Raw genomic sequence first — 19,373 nt, forward strand, 5'->3', positions numbered from 1 at the left:
GGCTTCAGCATCTGAAACCTCCAACAAGACCACACCTACTCCAACAAGACCACACCCCCAATAGTGCCACTCCCTGTGGGCCTATAAGGGCTGTTTTCATTCAAACCCACAGAATATGCTTTAAAAATGAATAACTAGGGCTGCAAAGATGGCTCAGTGGTTAAGAGCACTGACTGTTCTTCCAAAGGTCCTGAGCTCAATTCAATTCCCAGCAACCACATGGTGGCTCACAATCTTCTGTAATGAGGATCCGATGCCCTCTTCTGGTGTGTCTGAAGACAGCAACGGTGTACTCACATATATGAAATAAATAAGTAAATCTTAAAACAACACAAAATAACCACAAAAAAGTAAGTCTTTAAAAAATGAATTACTATGTAAAAATATTTTACAGTTCAAGCACTTGACATAACGTGTCAAAGCCTTCCCTGAAAGTTCATATCGTCCTTTGTTCTCATCACTTATACAACCATGTTAAAACTCTGTCTGTCTGGTTACATGAGGAGTTCATTATTTTGTATACTAGAATTGTCAATGTGTAATTATCACCGATTAGTCTTCAACTTCAGATGATTCCAACCTACTGAGGAAGCCGTGGTGCGGAGGGCTTTAAAGCACTGGTTATTATCTCTGTATCCCCTGAAACTGCACCAAGCCTGGCACACAGTAGGCCTAAACTAAATATTAAACATCATTATTTCCTATTACTACAAATCTGCAACATTTTATAAATGATGAAGTCTAACGTTTATGTGATTTGATTCTTTTGTCAGATATATTTCAGAATGACAAATTTGATAGTCCATCACTATGGTAACAATGACAGTTTCACAAATTATTAGTTCTGTCTTTCTATTAAATGTAATGAAGCCCTGAGAAAAATGTTCTTTTTCTATTGTTACATCAAACTATACATTTTAGGCCTTATCTAGAAAGAATGGTGAACCACTGAGTTCTAAAAAGTAATAAAATAGAACCAAATTTTTAGGAAAACAATTTTGACAATAATATAGAAAAGTATTCTTTTCCTGGGTAGAAATAAAGCCAATATTCTTTTAGAGTATGCTTATTTAATCATAGTTATGGAACAGCATACCATTATAAGAACTTCTCCATGATTTCTGCAAAATAGCAGCCTAACAGAAATACAAAACAACATTTAATTTAGTTTTCTATGGCTATTGTAGCAAAATGGCACAATTTGTTCAAAAAGATAGAGTCTGGTTTTGATGCAATCCTGAAGGATATATGAAGGTATCAATAGGCTTATCTCTTCCTGCGGTCTCTTCATTGCAAACATCAGTCTTCTGTGTCTTCATAGGATCTCTTCTTTATACACTCAGCTTCCCAGGATGCCCCTTTGTTTATGAGGACAGCAGTCAGATTAGGTCTGACCATATGACCCCACTCAATCATTATTGTCTCCTGTCTTAGTTAGTTTCCATTGCTGAGAAGAGACATTGTGACCAAAGCAACTCTTATAAGAGACAACATTTTATTGGGGCTGTCTTACAGGTTCAGAAATTCAGTCTGTTATCATCACGGTAGGAAGCATGGCAGCATCCAGGCAGACGCAGTGCTGGAGAAGGAGACAAGAGTTCTACATCTTGATCCAAAGGCAGTTAGGAGAAGGCTGATTCCAGGTAGATAAGAGGAGAGTCTCAAAGCCCACCCCCATAGTGACACACTCCTTCAACAAGGCCACACTTCCTAAAAGTGCTACCTTCTGAGCAAAGCATATTTAAGCCACCACACCTCCTTAATTAAAGGCCCTCAGTTTGAAACTAATTATATTCTGAAATATACCAGTGGCTAGGATTTCAATATATGAATTTTGAAGGATATAATTCAGTTCAAAATATCTGTACAAATAAATGTATGTGATTCCTATATCATCTCTAGGGCACACTTTTCAAGTTATTTTTCAGTAATTTGAGTGATTAAACATTGGCCCATTCTTTTTGTCATACTATTCATAGCCGTTAAGTACCAGTCATAGCAGGATAATCATTGCAGGGTGGTATTGAAAAAATTTTAAAACTTAGGTTAGCACCAAAGTGAAGGCCTTCCCACAGGGAGTTAATATCCCAGATGCTTATATCTAGTTCTTGGTGGAGCCAAAACTTAATTCCAAAGTAAATAAATTATTCCTCATTCTGCATACAAGAAAAGTAAAATTCAGAACTTAAGAAACTTTCATGGTTACATGGACAAGAACTGGAATCACTGGAATTTGAATGAGCCCATTCTTAACACCAGATTTTCCATGCCTTTCTGCTTTTTATTTACTTTATTCCCTAAACAGCACTGATGAGAGTTTAGTGAACCATAACAGGGTCTAGGGAATTGACTTTTAAATGTATGCATCTACACACATGTACAAATGAGGCCAAACATGCATGCATGCCTCTGCATACATGTAGAGGTCAAAGGACAAATTTTGGTAGTTGATTCTCTCTATCTAATATAAGTTCAGGTTATCTGTGCAGGTTTGAATGAATGCCAAGAATCAGCCATGGCTTGGAGAGGGTTTCCGGAGGAAGGGGTGTTTGGGAGCATCAAAAGAATGACCCAAACTCAACTGTAGGTACAAGCTGACATCTCTGTGTTCTGCTTGAGATGTCTCTCCAGACAATTCTCTGGTTGAGACAGTTACCTCTTGCTAGAAAAAAAAAATCAAAAAACTCTCTGGATAGCTTATCTCTCGCAGACCAAAGCCCAGTTTTTTATTTACATATCAATTCAATCGCCCACCCCAGGTTTCCTTTTGATTATACCACAAATCAACATTTTATAACCTTTGTCCCTTGATTCTTAGAAAAGACAGCACATGCATTTTTAAACATAGGAACTGAACTCCGGAATCTGACTGTCTTTGTAAGCACAGACAATAAGCTAGCTGTATGGGATCCAGCTCTGAGATCACCATTCCCTAAATCTTTTTATCTCCTTCATTAATATATTTCTGACAAGCAGGCTCATTACTGCAGCTGCCCCTGCCCTTTTAGGTCCATGAAACTGCTCATACAATTCATATTGCATATTTTTGAACTCATGTTTTCAGAGTTCTTTCCTACAGCCTTAAGGCTGTCCTAAAGGTCATATAGTGTTTACCATTTTTGCTGAGGAACACAATAGACATAGCCTTGCCTTCCAGACTGGTGCTGTTTCTAATTGTAATGGAGTTGTTAACCTTAACAGAGAGAGCATTTGCCAAAGGAAGAACATGAAAATACGTACATTATTATACAAACAAGCCTTATGCCTAGCAATTGTCAACACATTGGAGACCTACATCCTGAAGGCTCTATTCCAGAGTCAGAAAACTATGTCATCCTGTCCCTTCCAAGACTATGTAGGACTCAGCAAATGAGAATGGTCCCAATACGCTCATATGTTTGAATGTTTGATCCCTAGTTTATGGAACTACTTGGGAAAGGTTAGGAGGTGTGGCTTTGTTGGAGAAAGTTTGTCACTGGGAGTAGATTTTGAGGTTTTAAAAGCCAGCCATTTTTTCCCAGTTATCGCTCTCAATCTCTCTCTCTCTCTCTCTCTCTCTCTCTCTCTCTCTCTCTCTCCTCTCCTCTCCTCTCCTCTCCTCTCCTCTCCTCTCCTCTCCTCTCCCTCCCTTATGCTTGTGTCCCTCCCTTATGCTTGTGGATCCAGATATGAAATTTTAACTACCCTAACCCGCAGGAATCATGAATCCCCTAGTTAAAGGCTTCTTTTATAAGTTGCCTTGGCCAGGGTGTCTTCTCCTAGCAACAGGAAAGCAACTAACATAGGATCTAACCCAAAGCATTAGGTATTTACCTGCTGAGTCACATCAACAGTTTCAGAAAATTGATTTCTAAGTTAACAGTATAATAACTCATAGCTCTTTTAACTTGGGAAGGGATTTGCAGTTTCCATGTCTCATGCCTTCCCATAGCATCATATGGGACTTAGATTATTGGGAGATTTCCCCACTTCCCTGTTTCTCTATTTCTTCAACTAAAACCAAGACCAACACTATGACTATGATTTTAATACAAGCTGTCCTTTCTGGAGGACCTGTTGAATCCAATCCCCTCTCTATAACATTAAGAGGTAGGAACAAATAGGATCTTTAAAAGCCAATTTGGGAGCTACTTTCATGAGGGAATATTCATGAGATCATCAGAATCATCGGTAAATGTCTTATCTCAAGAAAAATCCTGCTATACAAGTTAATCTAACTCTCTCGACTTATGAGGTTCAGTGCAGCTGTGAGCTCTATGAACTCTATCTTGAATAGAAACAGTCTATGGACCTGGTCAAAAGGGAAGTGACAGTCACCTGAATATTTAGAAAGAATATGATCATCTGTATGTTACAAGTTTCTCTACAAAACAAATATATTAAAATACATTTAAATATAAACATATAAATCATAGAGCAATATTTATATTCTTTCACTATAATTTTAAAATCCCCAAGTTTCAGTAAGGTGCTAGGTCATTTCCTCTGCAAAGTATAAGTAATTGCAGAAATGGCTTTATACATGTAAATCTTTGCCATGTTTGAGTATAAAACAAATAAAAATGATTTAAACAGGACAACTTCCACAAAAAAATGAATTTTCACTGAAAGAATAACAGATATAACATAAACATAATATTCTGTCTATTCTCTCAAAAGAGAATAGAGGTTGTGGCCAAACATTAATACAGTTCTAGTAAAATTTTCATAATTAGCATTTCTGTTGAGAATTAGAAACTTTTTTCTGATAAGCAATTAGTGAGTCCCTGAAAAGATCCTATGGCATGCTGAGCAGGCTTACTACTTCCTATTAGAGCAACCTTAATAGCAAAAAAGAGAGACCAGGAGAAATTAAAGAACCATGACATTTTGTTTTGCAGAATTTAATATTTTCAAAAAAGACAGAAACTATAAAATTATCAAAAATGTGAGAGTTCATTTTGTGGAAAAGCAGTAGGGTTGAAACTTGCAATTGATTCATGGTAAAGTGTCAGAAGCCCAGCTGTAGTAGCTGTCCAGTATAAAGCCCTCCTCCAGAGAAGCAGGAACAGAAGGGACAGGAAAGACACACACCATGACCTGTGGCTTCCCATGGTCCCAAAGGAACTTCATTTTGCACGCTTAGATTCTACTTCTTCAAGAATCCACTCAATGCCATTCAAAAAACCAGACAGAGTTTCAGCCTCTGTATCCTGGACCTGCAAGCAGGTAAAGGGAACACTGTCAATTCAAACCAGAATATTATGACAAGTCACATTTCTCTAGACATTTATGTTTTTAAAGGGAGATAAAATAAAATGACTCAAATAAAGTCTGAGTAAGTTTTTCAAGTACTATCACCTAGAACAATCATGGAAATAAGCGGTATTTTCTTACACATTCGAACTAACTCAATGTTAGTCTTAGTTCTTAAAACTCAGCTGTGGAAACAGAAAAGAAGGGCTTCTTGTACATCCAGGAAAACAATTCCTCCAAAAAAATCCACTTTAAAAACTAAAACACTTTTGAATCAATCTAACCAGCCAACTAATAAATGTGACATACTGTAAAACTAGCCGAAGCTGAATGGACTTGGCATACATTTAAGAAACATTTGGCCAAGATCTGCAGTATACACTTTTTTTTTTAATTGTATACTGGAGCAGTCTCTAGAATAGAGCATATGTTAGATGAAAAAATCTTCAACAACAACAATAATAAATGAAGTAAAAAAATCATGTGTATTTTTATTGATACAGCAAAATAAAACTGGAAGAACAACAATAATAAAAAGTTACAAATTGACAAATACATATACTCAACATGCTACTAAACAAACAATGGATCACTGAAGAAATTAGAAGGAAAGGAAGGAAGGAAGGAAGGAAGGAAGGAAGGAAGGGAAGGAGGAAGGGAGGGAGGGAGGAAGGAAGGAAGGAAGGAAGGAAAGAATGAAGGAACGAAGGGAAAGGAAAGAAAAAAAAATACCAAATGTATGGGGTATGGCAAACAGTACAAAAAAAAAAAAAAACAAGTTAGAGCAACAAATACTTACTTTAAAACTCTCTCTCTCTCTCACACACACACACACAAGATTTCAGGGGTAGGAGCATATTTTAGGCCCAAGCCCCATTAAATGAATAACATTTCAAATAAACATCCTAATAATGTATTTCAGTGGGTTTGGGAAAACAAACACCAAATTATAAGACAGAAATAATCAAGATAGAAAACAATGATTTGAAAATTACAGAAGATAAACGGTTGATTTTCTGAATTTTAAACAAAATCAACACACCTTTAGCTTGGTCGGGGCGGAGGGGATGGGGGAACAAAGATATCTAATCCCAGAACTTAGGAAGCAGAGGCAGGTGGATCTCTGTGAGCTTGAGGCCAGCCTGGTCTACATAGCAAGAACCAGAATAGCCAGAGCTACATAGTGAGACTGTGTCCCGAAATAAAGAATTAAATAAATTATTAATAATTATAGAAGATACAAATAAAAAGATAATAGACCACCAGAGACTATTATAAACAGTTTATCTATAAAGTTTCAATTCAGTTTTCACTTGAAGAAAACATCATTATTCAAATAAAATTTAAAGCACCAGACTATGAGATGTACATTTGCAGTGGTGTTGGGGACCATCGGCAGGTTGTGACTCCTGCATATTAGGTAGGTAGTTTACCACTGCACTGCCTCCTCAAAACAACCTGTGTTTTTATAATTTGTAAAGCATAATTAACATTGATATTGAGAAAGCCATCAGAGTGGCATCCTTAAAACCACCCCCAGTTACTGCCTTACTGTTCCTACAATAGGAGAGGTGAATAGAGAACAGATGGCCAATCCAAATTTATTAGCACCTGTCAATCAAGCCTTTTAAATTTTATATTAAAATGGTAGTTCACTTCAAAGATGAATGTTATCCTCCCAGTTAAAGTTCCCTAAGGTTCTGTGTGTCAGAGCCTTGGACCCCACCCTGAGTTGCTGTTAGAAAAAGGTGAACTTTCAAGAAGCAGTGACTAGTGAGGGGTCATCGTTGAAGACCTTATTGGGATCTCAGTCCCTTCCTCTTTCTCATCCCTTTTTGTTCTAAGACAGAGGCTTTCTCTGTCATGAACTCATACTCTGAACCTTGGCACAGGCTCAAAGTCAAGGTCAACTGATCAGGGAGTAAAAAGTTAAAAACTGAGACAGAATATGTCTTTATTTCTTTTTAAGTTACTGTCTTGGGTATTTTGTTACCATAAAAAAAAAAAAAACAAGCAAACACACATACGTGTAAACATGATCATCCATATATATGAATGAACACATACAATAGAAAGTACACTAAAAATAGATTCTTTGTTGCCAGAGCAATTAAGACCTTACCATCCATGGGTGGTGTAGACGACTGAGGCTCAGCTCATGAGCTAAATAAAAACAAGGCATTCTTTTTACATCTGCTTGAGAAATACAAGATAAAACCAGCATGGGTCTTTCTGAAGATCCAAAAGCTGGATCTGTCATGGCCATAATACGAGAAAATTCATCTTGCCATTCGTGACCTAAGGAATTTAAGTTAAAATACATGATTTGGATTACTTGTGATTTCTCTAAAGATAATTATATTTAAAACAGCACATAAAGGAGTTAAAATTTTAGTAGAATTTAAACACAACTGCCTTTATTACTTGGATTCATCTATTGCTCTACCACAAAATTCTATTAGTATTTCAAAGACATAAATGTAGATATATTATAAAGAAACACAGTCGCAATAACATTCAGATGTTCCTGGTGTTTCAAATATCCGTGACATGACAATTCTCTCTTACACATTCTGCAACTATCTGATAACCCTTTCTTTCAAAGGTCTTATTTCCTACATCTGAGCCTAAAATTGGCCCTATGTTTATCATCCAAATTTTCTTTTTTTTTTTTTTTAAAGCACTAAAGCTTTATTATAAAACAAGCTAACTGCTAGAGAGGGCCTTCTCCAGTGTCTCTGTGTCTCTTCCTTCCTAATATATACCTCCAGGGGAGGTCAATGGTCCATCATAGAAGAGGTGTCTGGGAGAATGAAGTATGGTAATATTTTTTTCCAAAGTCCTCCAAATCCTTCTAGGTGCTGTTGAGAATCTTCTGGTAGAAGATGTAGGAACTTTAGCTCTCATCTCCAAGATCCTCCATATCTACATCCTGGGGAGCTTTTATCTTCTTTTGTCGTTTGGGCTGTGGCTGACTAGTCCTGGTTGACTTGGAAGGGACTTCCACTTCCATGGCTGCTTTTTCTTTCTGGGCAAGTCGGATCTGCTGCAAGAGTTTCCTGCGCTTCTTCCCAGACAGCGTGATGTTGGCACGAGCACTGGACGCCCGCTTCTTGAGGTGGTGCCTTGTAATCAGCCCTTCGTCTATCACAGCCCCGACCACCTGGCGCTTCCGTCGCTGATCCCTGCTTAGTACCCTGCGGCGCTTGAACAACTTCTTTTTCAACTCCGTCCGGGGACGATTGATCTTTCCTCCCGGAGGTCCCATTGCTACACTTTGCTACACTCGGAGGCTCGCTCCCGGAGCAGCCCATCCAAATTTTCTATGACTGCCTTTTACTGCAGAGTTCCAGATCACAGACATTCTGTGGTAAACAAAATTCTGAAGCTATTTCCCCACAGCAGCCTCCCACGAAGCTTAGACTGCAGGTACAAGCCACGGTTTCTTTTTCAGTCTCAGATCTTTTAAATTCAGTGCTAGGTGTTTTATATAGAAAAGCGGTTAGAGACTGGAGTAAAGAGGACTGACCCTCAGAAACCAGCATGCTCTTGTTACTGCTGGGCCACTAACCCATTGATTCTAATTAAACTAGTCATCATGAATGGATTTGGTGTCTGCTGTGGTAGTTACTGTCAACACAGAGAATTCAAATTCTCTCCACAGTCAGGGGTGGTGGATCACACGTGTAATACCAACAATCAGGAGGCTGAGGCAGAACAAATGTCATTTGTTTTACATGAGAGCTTCAGTCTTAGGGATAGCATATGCCTGAACATGAATAGTGGAAGCATTTTTTGGTGTCCCAGCATGACCCCTGAATTCTGTCCTGTGCTGGTCAAAAGGTGTTTCCTATAAAAGGGTTATCAGACACTTGCAGGATGTGTAATAGAAAATGACCAAGCCACGGTTACTTTAAACAGTTGGTGCACCTGAATGTTCTTGGGACTGTATTTATTTATGACATCTATCTCATCTAATCAGATAAGGAATCAGAAAACAAAGATTTCTTTCAATCCAGATTCAGCTTGCTACAGGCTGAATCCTGACCTTTGTGCTCAAAGAGTGTTTGCTTCTACTGTTCTCTAAGGTAGCAGGCAGTCTCTGCCAGAACAGGAGGCAGGGGGATTTCTTGTCCTATCACTCTTGACAGGAAGCTATGGCTTCCTTTGAGCAAATGATACAGAAAGCAGGGCGGCCCTCCACTCCCTCTATTACAGCCAATCAACACACGCCTCGTCCACCAAGGACTCAGGTCTTCTGTCCCTCCACTACATTTTTAATAGGCATCTAGCAAAGCTACATGGCAAAGATTCAGAAAATAGGTACAGATTATTTTTGTATCTCATGTATTTTTCCCTCTCCACCATTCTTGGGATTGAACCTGAGACCTAGGTAATGAATTATGCTAACACCCTGCTTTTTCTCCAGATTTTACAGGAAGCTATTGGGAGCGATCTGCAAGATTCGATAAAAGTAAACTCTGTCAGTTTTAACTCCCAGCCATATCTCCACCAGCAAATACAACTACTGATGACTCAGCAGCTTTTTGCTGAACAAATAAATCTTCCATTTATTTTGCTTCTAGTTTTTCTTTTTCTTTTATGGTTAGTCCTATAAGAACAGGAAACAATTTATTCTGTTCTAATGAATAATTTTATCCAGAATTTCTAATTTCCTCCAGGATTTAACAGACTGGTAGAGAAATAAATTCATTGTAAATTAATTCAGCATGCTAACTAACTATATTATTAGGTGTGTTATATATAAGCAGTATATATAATAAATAATTTATTGTATACTTATATTATAACATGTACACAAAGGATTGGGGGTAAATTATAACACTGGCTCATGGTCCAAGGATATAGCAATGTCATACCAAAACAACACTGTCAGTGACAACTATTTAGAGTATATGGAGAATAGTATCAACTCACTGATTTAATTAACTTTAATCTACTCAATTAAGATCCCTACCCCCCACACCTCTCTATAATGTGGGTAAGAATGAACCAACAAATTGTCAGTTATCTGCATAAATTATTTGAAAATACAAATAATTCTTTTCCTTTGCCCATCAAAGGCAGAGAGACCATCAGTAATTTTAAAATGTAGAACTAAACAAAAGAATGTAGCTAATGAAGCTTTGGCTTGTATGGAACCCTGTGGTTACTTATAGAAAACAGGCGTCCAGGATACTGGGCAAATCTATGGCTGACAAAATGGCATTCTAGGAATCTGCCATGTGATCCTAAGAGACAACAAGGGCTGAGAACACTAGTGGCAGTGATGGCCAGAAAATCACAGTAGTCAAAATCTAACTGCGATATTTTTATGAAGGTGTAACAACATGATGATCTTTTGCCAAGAAGGATGTAGTAGCGCCTCGAAGGGAAGATAAAAGGATGCTTACGTCGATGAGCTTCAGCGTTGGCCACGTAGATGAACCCGTCGACGACTTCACACACTTTCCGAATCTGTGGGATCACGCTGTAGCGGCTCCCCTGTTGCTCGTCTCCCTCCCTCTGGAGGCTGAACATTTTGTTAACGGTACTCGTGTGCTCCTCCCTTGCTCGGTCTCTTTCCTTTCTGCAAGAAGAAGAGTTGCAAACATATATTACACAAAGACAATAAAAAAGTCCTATCCCACTAAAGTGAGCCAGCGCTGATGTTCGGGCAGCCCTCCAGGCAGCTAGCCTTACCTGGTAGTGGAATACAATATCAGGATGTTGAATTTATGTTGATTGCTCAACTGGAAATTGACTCCAGATCCAATACCTACACGAGAAAGTCAGTTATACAAACAAGCCAATAATAAAGACAGTAAATAAGTAATAAAAAAAATTCCAGTGAAATAAAAAATGGGCAAAGGAAAAGAATCAAGCAAACTATATGCAACTTTGGAATAAAACACAATGTGACTAAGACAAAAAAGTTGTGTGCAGCTGTGATTCATAAGGCAGAAAGACTCTGGAGAGAGAACTGAGTGTTGGCTCTACAGTCTTCTGTCACCATCGCAATGCCACAGCAGCAGCTGAGGTGTGGCAACTATTTCTATTTATTCCCATCTTTTATGTTTCCACTGGACTTAAACTCTATGTATACATTCAGTGAGGGCTCATTCTTCCCCTAGGAAGTTTATAAACATGTGGCATATCGTTGGGAGTGCCTCAGAAATTGAGTCAAAACTGCAAATGCTGAAATTTGGAAGTAGGGTGTTGTGGGTTAGAATCCTAAACTTGCCATGGTAGTCACTGACTCGTGAGACTCTGTTTTGACACAAAAAGTGAAGTAACATGAACTTCTTAGGGGTGACTGTGAGGATTATTTGTCTTATGTGATACCCCTTGATTGCTAAATATTGGCTTCTTACTCTTTTGTGTCTGACTCAACTCAACACCATTGCTGTTCCTTTCTTAACATCTGAGTTTGTTGTTGTTGTTTGTTTGTTTGTTGTTTTGTTAATGATCAATGTCTTTTTCTTTTTGGCCTTCTGGAAAAATCCTTCTTTCTTCCATAGCTCTAGTTCTTGGTACAAAATTGTCCTTCTGATCTGTCTACTTCTCTCCAATGTCATTCTCTTTTTGGTACAAATTAACTACCTGACATCTGTAATCTCTTCTAACCAGTCCTCTAAATCCTTTTGCTTTAACTAGCCTTTCTCATAATTGCAGACACATGGCTTAATGATACATGTCTAAGTATTTCTCTTCTCTACAATGCCAATGGACTTCAGACATACAAAAAAACCCAGTATAGACTGACCCTACTTACCTCATTAGAGACAACTCCAACCTTCATTCTCCTAATTCTTTAATTCTGCTTAAATAAGCTGTGCCATGCCCTCCTATGTCACCATTCTAAGCGACACGATTATAGATCTGGTCTTATAGGTACTAAAACTATAACTATCCCAAGCCACATGATCCTCTACTCCTCCAGCCATGATATTTCACAAGAAGTACTTGGAAACAGAAATCAAGTGTTTCTGTTCCTTGTTTTTATCAGTCTAAATATCCAGAAATTATCCTTTCAACACATCTAACCTCAGCCCGACTTATTATGCAACCCCTATTCTTCTCTGATCTGGTAGACTGGCATTTTCAAGCAATCACTTAAGTCTCTGTAAGGGGAAAGTGGATGCCATTTCATAATTAAGAAATTTCTTCATGTGCTCTGGCTTTTCCAGAAGTGTTGCCTTACACTAAGCCCTTGACTGAAACTGGTCTGCCTTAGGTCATGCTTCTCTTGCCAAGGACTCTCATTGACCAAACTTGCTCATTTCCTCATGCCCTATGGTGAAGAAGTGGGCTGATGCTCTCTGATCCCAACAACTTGTCTAAACTATGACTCAAGAACCCTCTAGAAGAGTTCTGTCTGAAAAACACATCATTCAGTTGGGAGAGCAGTCTCTCCTTCCTCAACTTTGTCCTCCATAATCATCTCTCTTCCCACTGTAGACTTCAGCCTGCAGCTGCCTGTCTTCTTCTCCATCCTCGTAAACTTCCAGGTCCATGTGAACTGCTTATGATGCCTAGTTGTTAATTCTTTGGATGTGAACACATCATCTATAAGTCATTAATTTATTAAATGTGCACATGCCATAGTAATCTTTCTTACTTTCCTATTACTGTGACAAAACACTATAATCAAGGCAAAGAAAGGATTTAATCTGAGAGCTCATGATTCCAGAGGACTAGAGTCCATGACCATCATGGCAGTGAGGAATACAACAAGCTGATAGGCTGAAGCAGTTGCTGAGAGCTTATATCTGAGCTACAAGCACAAGGCACAGAGGAAGCTAACTGGGTGTGTGAGTGTTATAAACCTCAAAGTCTTCCCTCAGTGATGTGCCTCCTCTAACAAGGCCACACTTCATAATACTTACCAAACAGTTTCACCAACTCCGGGCCAAGTATTTGAGTATTTAACCCTGTGAAGGCCATTCTCACTCAAATCACCATAGTGTGGGACCTATGATACCCCTGGTATGACGTATACAAACCAAAATAAAACTGACAAGGTCCTCACCCTTGTCAATTGGATTGCTTACAACACTCATCTTTGTTTATACACCCTGCAGTTATCAGTGTCAGCAAATTACATCTCTAGCTCCTGCCACCAAAAGCAACAACCACAAAAGTCCTTGTCCTCTGGTGATTCCTTACCCTAGTGAATGGTTTTCTACCCAACATAAAGCCCAAGGCAGAGGCCTGCAGCTATCCTTATTACACAATCCTTATTTAATTGCATCAAGCTTCATCCTCAGTATTCATTATCTTTCATCCAGTGATCCCTTCTATGTTTTCTTTTTTTTAAATCATATATTACAGCAGCTTCTTCCGTCTCTTCTAGTCAGTTTTTTTACTCAGGAGCCAAAATAAACATTCTAAAAATAAAAGTTTGGTTAGGCACCCCACATGTTGTTGTCATCGCTTACCAAGCTCCACTCTTTCTAGAGTGGAGTTAGAGATACTTCAACTGAGTCCTAAACATTCAGAACGCTGTACTTCTTTTCTTATTGTCTTAAGGATATATATCTGCTAAGCCTGAAGAGTCTGAGGAGGAATCCTCTTCACTGTGCAGCCTTCTTTGGTTGTTATCTTTGTATTAAAAAACTAACTGATCATACACTCTAATCACCTAAGTATCTGCCTGCAACCTCACTTAGATCTATTGGCTTTTGTGGAAGACCCAGATTTGTTCCAAATCTCTGTATCTATACAATGAGTAAAGCATATCTTAATGTTCTATATTAATGATACATTCCCACCTCACTGAAAGGTCACAAGCTGTTTCGTGGACTTTTTCTGTACAGGAGAGGTAATAATATAGGTCTTTTAAAAAATTCCCAATATATATAAAAATAATTTTCAAATCGATATTCAGTCGTTTTCTTGGTAAATTTCTCTTATAGTAGACATGCTCTGGTCTATTGAAGTTTATTTTTAACATATTATTAGATTCTAAATTATAAAAACTTGAAAAATTAAGAAAAAAGTACTTCTTATACTAATTTTTCCCCATTTAGTAGGGCCAGGGGCCTATTCACCAATTTCTATATTTCATTACAAGATTTAACTTTTAAATGTCTATCTCTTTAACACTAATGTCAAGCTCCAAATATTGTCATTAGTATGTATTTTATATTAACATGAAAATTACCATCAATCTGTCTGTGAGGTAAACCAGCAGTTGGGCAGAGGTCCTCAGAAGACATCAAACTCAACACCAAGGATGTGTTCAGTTCTTCCAAACCTGGTCCAAACATAGCAAACCGGGGTTCATTCTGAGTGATCAGTGAGTGCAAGAAAGAGGAAACCGCTCCGTACATAGGACGGCTGGCTTTCAAGGCTCTTCTTGTGTATGGACAGCACATTTTATAACTGCATAAAATTGTCACAATTAGAAAATAAAATAGAAAACATTTAACTTGTTGTTCATTTGAGAATATATCATTTATTGAGTCCTCTGTAAGACATGGTAACATAAAGATTATAGTTTTAACCCCACCCCAGACAGTACAGTATAGATACCATGATAATACGTATGTAGAGAGCCGAGACAAGGAAAAACACAAGGTGCTAGAGAGTGGGGGTGTTTGTATAGCTGCAGAACCCTCCCTAAGGAAGACAGGATTTACTTTCTTATCTTTTATTTAGTTTCTTTCATGAAACACGTGTTCTAATGTCTGCTTGAATAGCTCAAACTAATTATATAGAATAGTAACTGTTCTCTTCCTGAGGAAGATTTTATTTTCTTTATCCCATACTATGTGGTAATGTCTGAAAAATTCTATGTTCACACCTGGGGAGAAGGCTATGATACTAACATCGACTTAGTAGAAACATAGATGTCACTACACATTCTACAACTTCCAGGACAGTCCCTGCAAACTGGTCCAAAATGTCAATAATGTTAAGACTGAGAACCCCCATAATAAAGATAGACTATAGATACTTAGAGTTAAATCCCAGAAATTTAAAGATATTACTAAAGCCACTAATATTAAGCTTCTTAAACACCCCTTTAATAGTCTCCACATAATAGTTGATTCAAAATACTAAATAAATACACAGGGAGGCCAACTAGACCTCGCTGAAAATTAGCAAAATAAAAATCATGTGAAAGAAACCATGATGGTTCAGCAGGTACAGGGGTTTGTCGCCAATTCTGATGACCCGAGTTCGATCCTGGGGAACCATATGGAGGGGAGAATGGACTCCAAAAGGTTGTCCTCTGGCCTTCATATGTGGCATGTAGTGTGTGTGCCCACTCACACACACACACAATAAGTAATAAATAAACGTAATTTTAAAAATGAAATGTCAGATGCATTTGAGATTATCTAAAAAGATATACATATTTTGATCTAGTCGTCTCCTGTTATCTGACATGATAGCTAGCGTCTGGGTCAGAGAGGCTGAGTAACAAAGCAGAGGGGTAAAAATCCTGTATGAATCACAGTAAAGCAATTCTTAGAACCAAAGGACAAAGATTCTTTGAATTTGTTTTATCATGCTTTAAATGTGGAGTTCACAAAAAATCAAGTTTTACCTATATACAGTGACATATTCTGAGGGAACACAAGAATATTGACCAACCCTTTATACACTATACCATATGCAAACCATATAACTTCTCTGGCCCTGTATGTCCTTAACATGAAGATAAAAATCTTCAGGTTGAACAAGGACAGAAGGAGTAGACACGCATAGAATCCAATGTGTAGCATTTGCTCAGTAAAAGTAATTTTCTCATGTACACGTGATATACAAGAAACTTGGAAGCTTTCAAGTAATCAAAAAAAAAAACCTCATTTCATATAGTCTTAAAAACAGTCTTCTTCCCCACCAAAAATAACTTTTTCCTGGTCTCTGGACATTCCTTCTCTGATGATGAATATGCATTTACAATTTAACAAAATGGAAAAAAACTATAAATATTATGAGACATTTTAAAAATTTTTTTCTTGTCTACTGTACCACATATAATTAATCAAATAATGGTTAGTCAACACAGGAAAATAATAAAAGCTTAAAACTGTAAGGGTCCTATGGAAAAAAAGTCAATTAGTTTAACCCCTAATTTTAACAAGGATGCATTCAGACAAATCCTATGCAGCAAGTTAATATCAGGGCCAGAACTAATGTGAACTATTTAGAGTTTAATATCTCTTGTCAAGTCACAGAAATAGATACTTACACCTCCATGTAATCAAAACATGTGCTGTCGGTGACTTCAGATATGGGCTTTTTTAAGATCTCTAGATCTGGAAGTGACTTCCAATCAACAGAAGACCAAGAAGGGAGGTCCCGAAACAGGAAGTATCTCCAGAGAATTGGGTCTCTTACAGTTTTGTTCCAGTAATGATCTGTACTCCCCAACTGGCACAGATCGTGGGGTGAAAGAAATGACAAAATATACAGCTGTACATCAATCTGAAACAGAGGCAAGCAGCACATAAAAGAATCATTTGTCTGGGGAAACTGTTTGGTAACCTAATCAATAAAGAACTGTTATACTAAAGGTCACGTGAATGATTGGTTCTTTACAACACCTAGGTCTATATTATTATCCCTCCATCTATAGAAAAATCAAAACTAAACATTTTCATTCCTAACACATCTGAAATGTTAAAAACTCAAGCTCTGCTATTCTATTTTTCAAGCAAAATATCCAGTTCCTTTAATTTCTTCCCATGAGTATGTTGATGTACCAGTTAATATCTTAATTCTTCAAATTAATATGTATCAAGTGGAGATTTTTTTTCTGATTTTATCACTAGATCAAATGGAAGCGTGTGAATCTGTCATTTGAAATTTCTCTAGTGTATTAATCAGTTCAGACCACACAGGAGAGAAGCTTGGAGGTACCCTAAGCCTGGGGTTTTCATTTAGAATGAATGTCAGTGGGATGTACCAATAATCTAAGGGAGATAAAGGAATTGCCATCAACAATGTATAATCTCTTCATTTATTTTATGTTTCTCTGAAACTTTAAATTACATGCATTCTCTTTGTAGCCTGTGCTAACTTGAAGTACTTGTAACTTCATTGATTTTCAATTACATGGCAGTTTTGTGGCTTAGGATATATCTGAGTTGCTTGCTCTGGGCGACCCCCTAACTGGAATACATTGAACCTGGGACTGAATGCTGTCCAAGTTAACCCACGTCCTTTATCAGATTCCAAGACATCCTATTTGGACGACTGACAACCTGTGGGTGATCTTGCTGGTCATTAGTGTGTGTTGTGGCGCGACCATGGCTGGCCCGGGGATACCAAGAGTCACCATCAAGGTGATCCTGGCCACTTCACCTCCAGGCGAGCACACACCCGGAAGTGGCTGCCCTGCCGGCCCAGGCCCCGGTGCTGCGGCGGTCCCTGTGCGCGGCCTGCGGCCTCGGCTCACCGGCAGCCGCGTCAGCGCGCTCGTCTCCTCTGCTGCCTCCTTCCGGGAGGCTGTCGGCGTCGCCCGCTCCTTGTCCACCGAATGCCAGAAGGTCCTCCAGCCGCTCAGGATGGCGGCCTCCAGGCGGCCCCAGTCGCTGGCGGGCGGCGATGAGCCGGCTCCGCGGGGCTCGCTTCCAGCCATGGCCGCCGGCTCCGCGCGACACGGCCGAGCGTATGGGCTTCCGAGCCGCTCAGCCTCCGTCTCCGCCTCCGCCCGCCCCGCTGGGATGACCCAGGCTGGTCGGCTGGGCGCAGCTCCAGGCCGAGGTGGACCGGAATGACTCACCCCGTTAGCTCAAACCCTCGGCCCAAATGACTGGCTGGTGTTAGCCTAGACTATACATCCTTTCAAAATCCAATCTGGTTTTGGTTTAACCTCATGAGGAATATTAGGTCTAACTTGTTAGTAAGCTTTGCAAACATCTGGCCTTTGCTTAAGATTTAACTACATGGATGTGGGTATGTGCATGATCACGCAGGTTCCAGCAGAAGCCACAGGCATTACATACCCTGGAACTGGAATCACACTTTTGAGAGCCACTTACTCAGGCCCTCTGAAAGAACAGTCCAGGCTCTTAACTGCTGAGGCATCTCTCAAGCACCTGCCACCTTTATGTATTTTAAAGTAAACAATGTTGTAACATCTGAAACTCAGACAAGATTTACCCAGTTTATCTAGGCTGTGTACATAATGCCCTCATCGGCATAGGTGGTACATGTATTTGATATATGGTCTTTGTTCTGTGGGTGTAATATAGTTCATGTAACTGCTTCCACAACTTGGTGTGTCATTCAAGATAATCTGAATCCAGTCTCTGGCCATGGTCACTCATATTTTGCTTACATTTACTTCCTTAAGCTCAATTGTTAGGTACTTTCTACCAAAATGGTGAGTTTAGGCCCACTACAAACATTCAAGAAAAAGTTGTTCAAGCAATGATCTATCATAAAAGGCAGAGGAAAATCTGACAGAAGAAAAAAAAAAAAACAGAATGTGGTATTCTTAAAAGCCATTCGTGAATTTTTAATCTTTCAAAAGTGATGTCTATTCTGCTGACTTTAATCATAATCGAAAAGAAATGTAAGAAACCAGAGGTAGACTATATGACAATATATTATATAGCACTGGATATAGTTTTAGGAAAGACACAAATACCTGTTTCCTAGCAGTGTCAAGTCTCGTTCAAGTAGATTACCTCACTTATTCTAAACCCCAAACCCATTTCACATCTAGACTTCATCACAGTAATACTTCCGATTTAATAGTCTCGTGTTAAATTATTTAAAATCTTTTAGGATAATCTAGTAAGGATCACCACATTACACCGCTATAAGACAAATGCATCCCAATTAAAATAGCCTGAGGTGTAAAACCCTGTTCTGGAGAACAAGCATGATGGGTGGATCCCAAACAGTCACTCTTAAATCACTGTCAACCTCTAACTGCTTACAATTCCAAGATCTCTTTTTGTGAAGCAGTTAAATTTTATCATCTTCTATATACAACTGGTTTAATATCAATTGTCAAAATATTCTACATCTAATGCACAGGATGTTTAAAAATTAACCCCATTTTACAATCTTCCAAGTAGAAGGCAAAGGCCACATCTTTAAAAAACATACTAGGCTACAGAAAATAGTTGCTAGTATATAAATATTACAATAACACACACACACACACA

The 19,373-nt window shown here is 38.6% G+C and overlaps 1 protein-coding gene and 1 pseudogene across 1 annotated transcript; both read right to left on the reverse strand.

Annotated features, from left to right (window-relative positions):
• Positions 1-4,867: 4,867 nt before the first annotated feature.
• On the reverse strand, positions 4,868-18,040 carry Fbxo4 (F-box protein 4). The gene is made up of 7 exons (XM_028767672.1): positions 17,651-18,040; positions 16,442-16,677; positions 14,402-14,622; positions 10,939-11,014; positions 10,650-10,825; positions 7,358-7,533; positions 4,868-5,198 (listed from the first exon to the last, which is right to left on the reverse strand). Exons 1-7 carry the CDS (start codon positions 17,831-17,833, stop codon positions 5,109-5,111), a joined length of 1,158 nt encoding a protein of 385 aa, XP_028623505.1. The 5' UTR covers positions 17,834-18,040; the 3' UTR covers positions 4,868-5,108.
• On the reverse strand, positions 7,918-8,520 carry LOC114621409 (annotated as a pseudogene).
• Positions 18,041-19,373: the final 1,333 nt, after the last annotated feature.

Source organism: Grammomys surdaster, unplaced genomic scaffold (assembly GCF_004785775.1).
Source record: "Grammomys surdaster isolate TR1022 unplaced genomic scaffold, NIH_TR_1.0 174, whole genome shotgun sequence".
NCBI classification, from domain to species: domain Eukaryota; kingdom Metazoa; phylum Chordata; class Mammalia; order Rodentia; family Muridae; genus Grammomys; species Grammomys surdaster.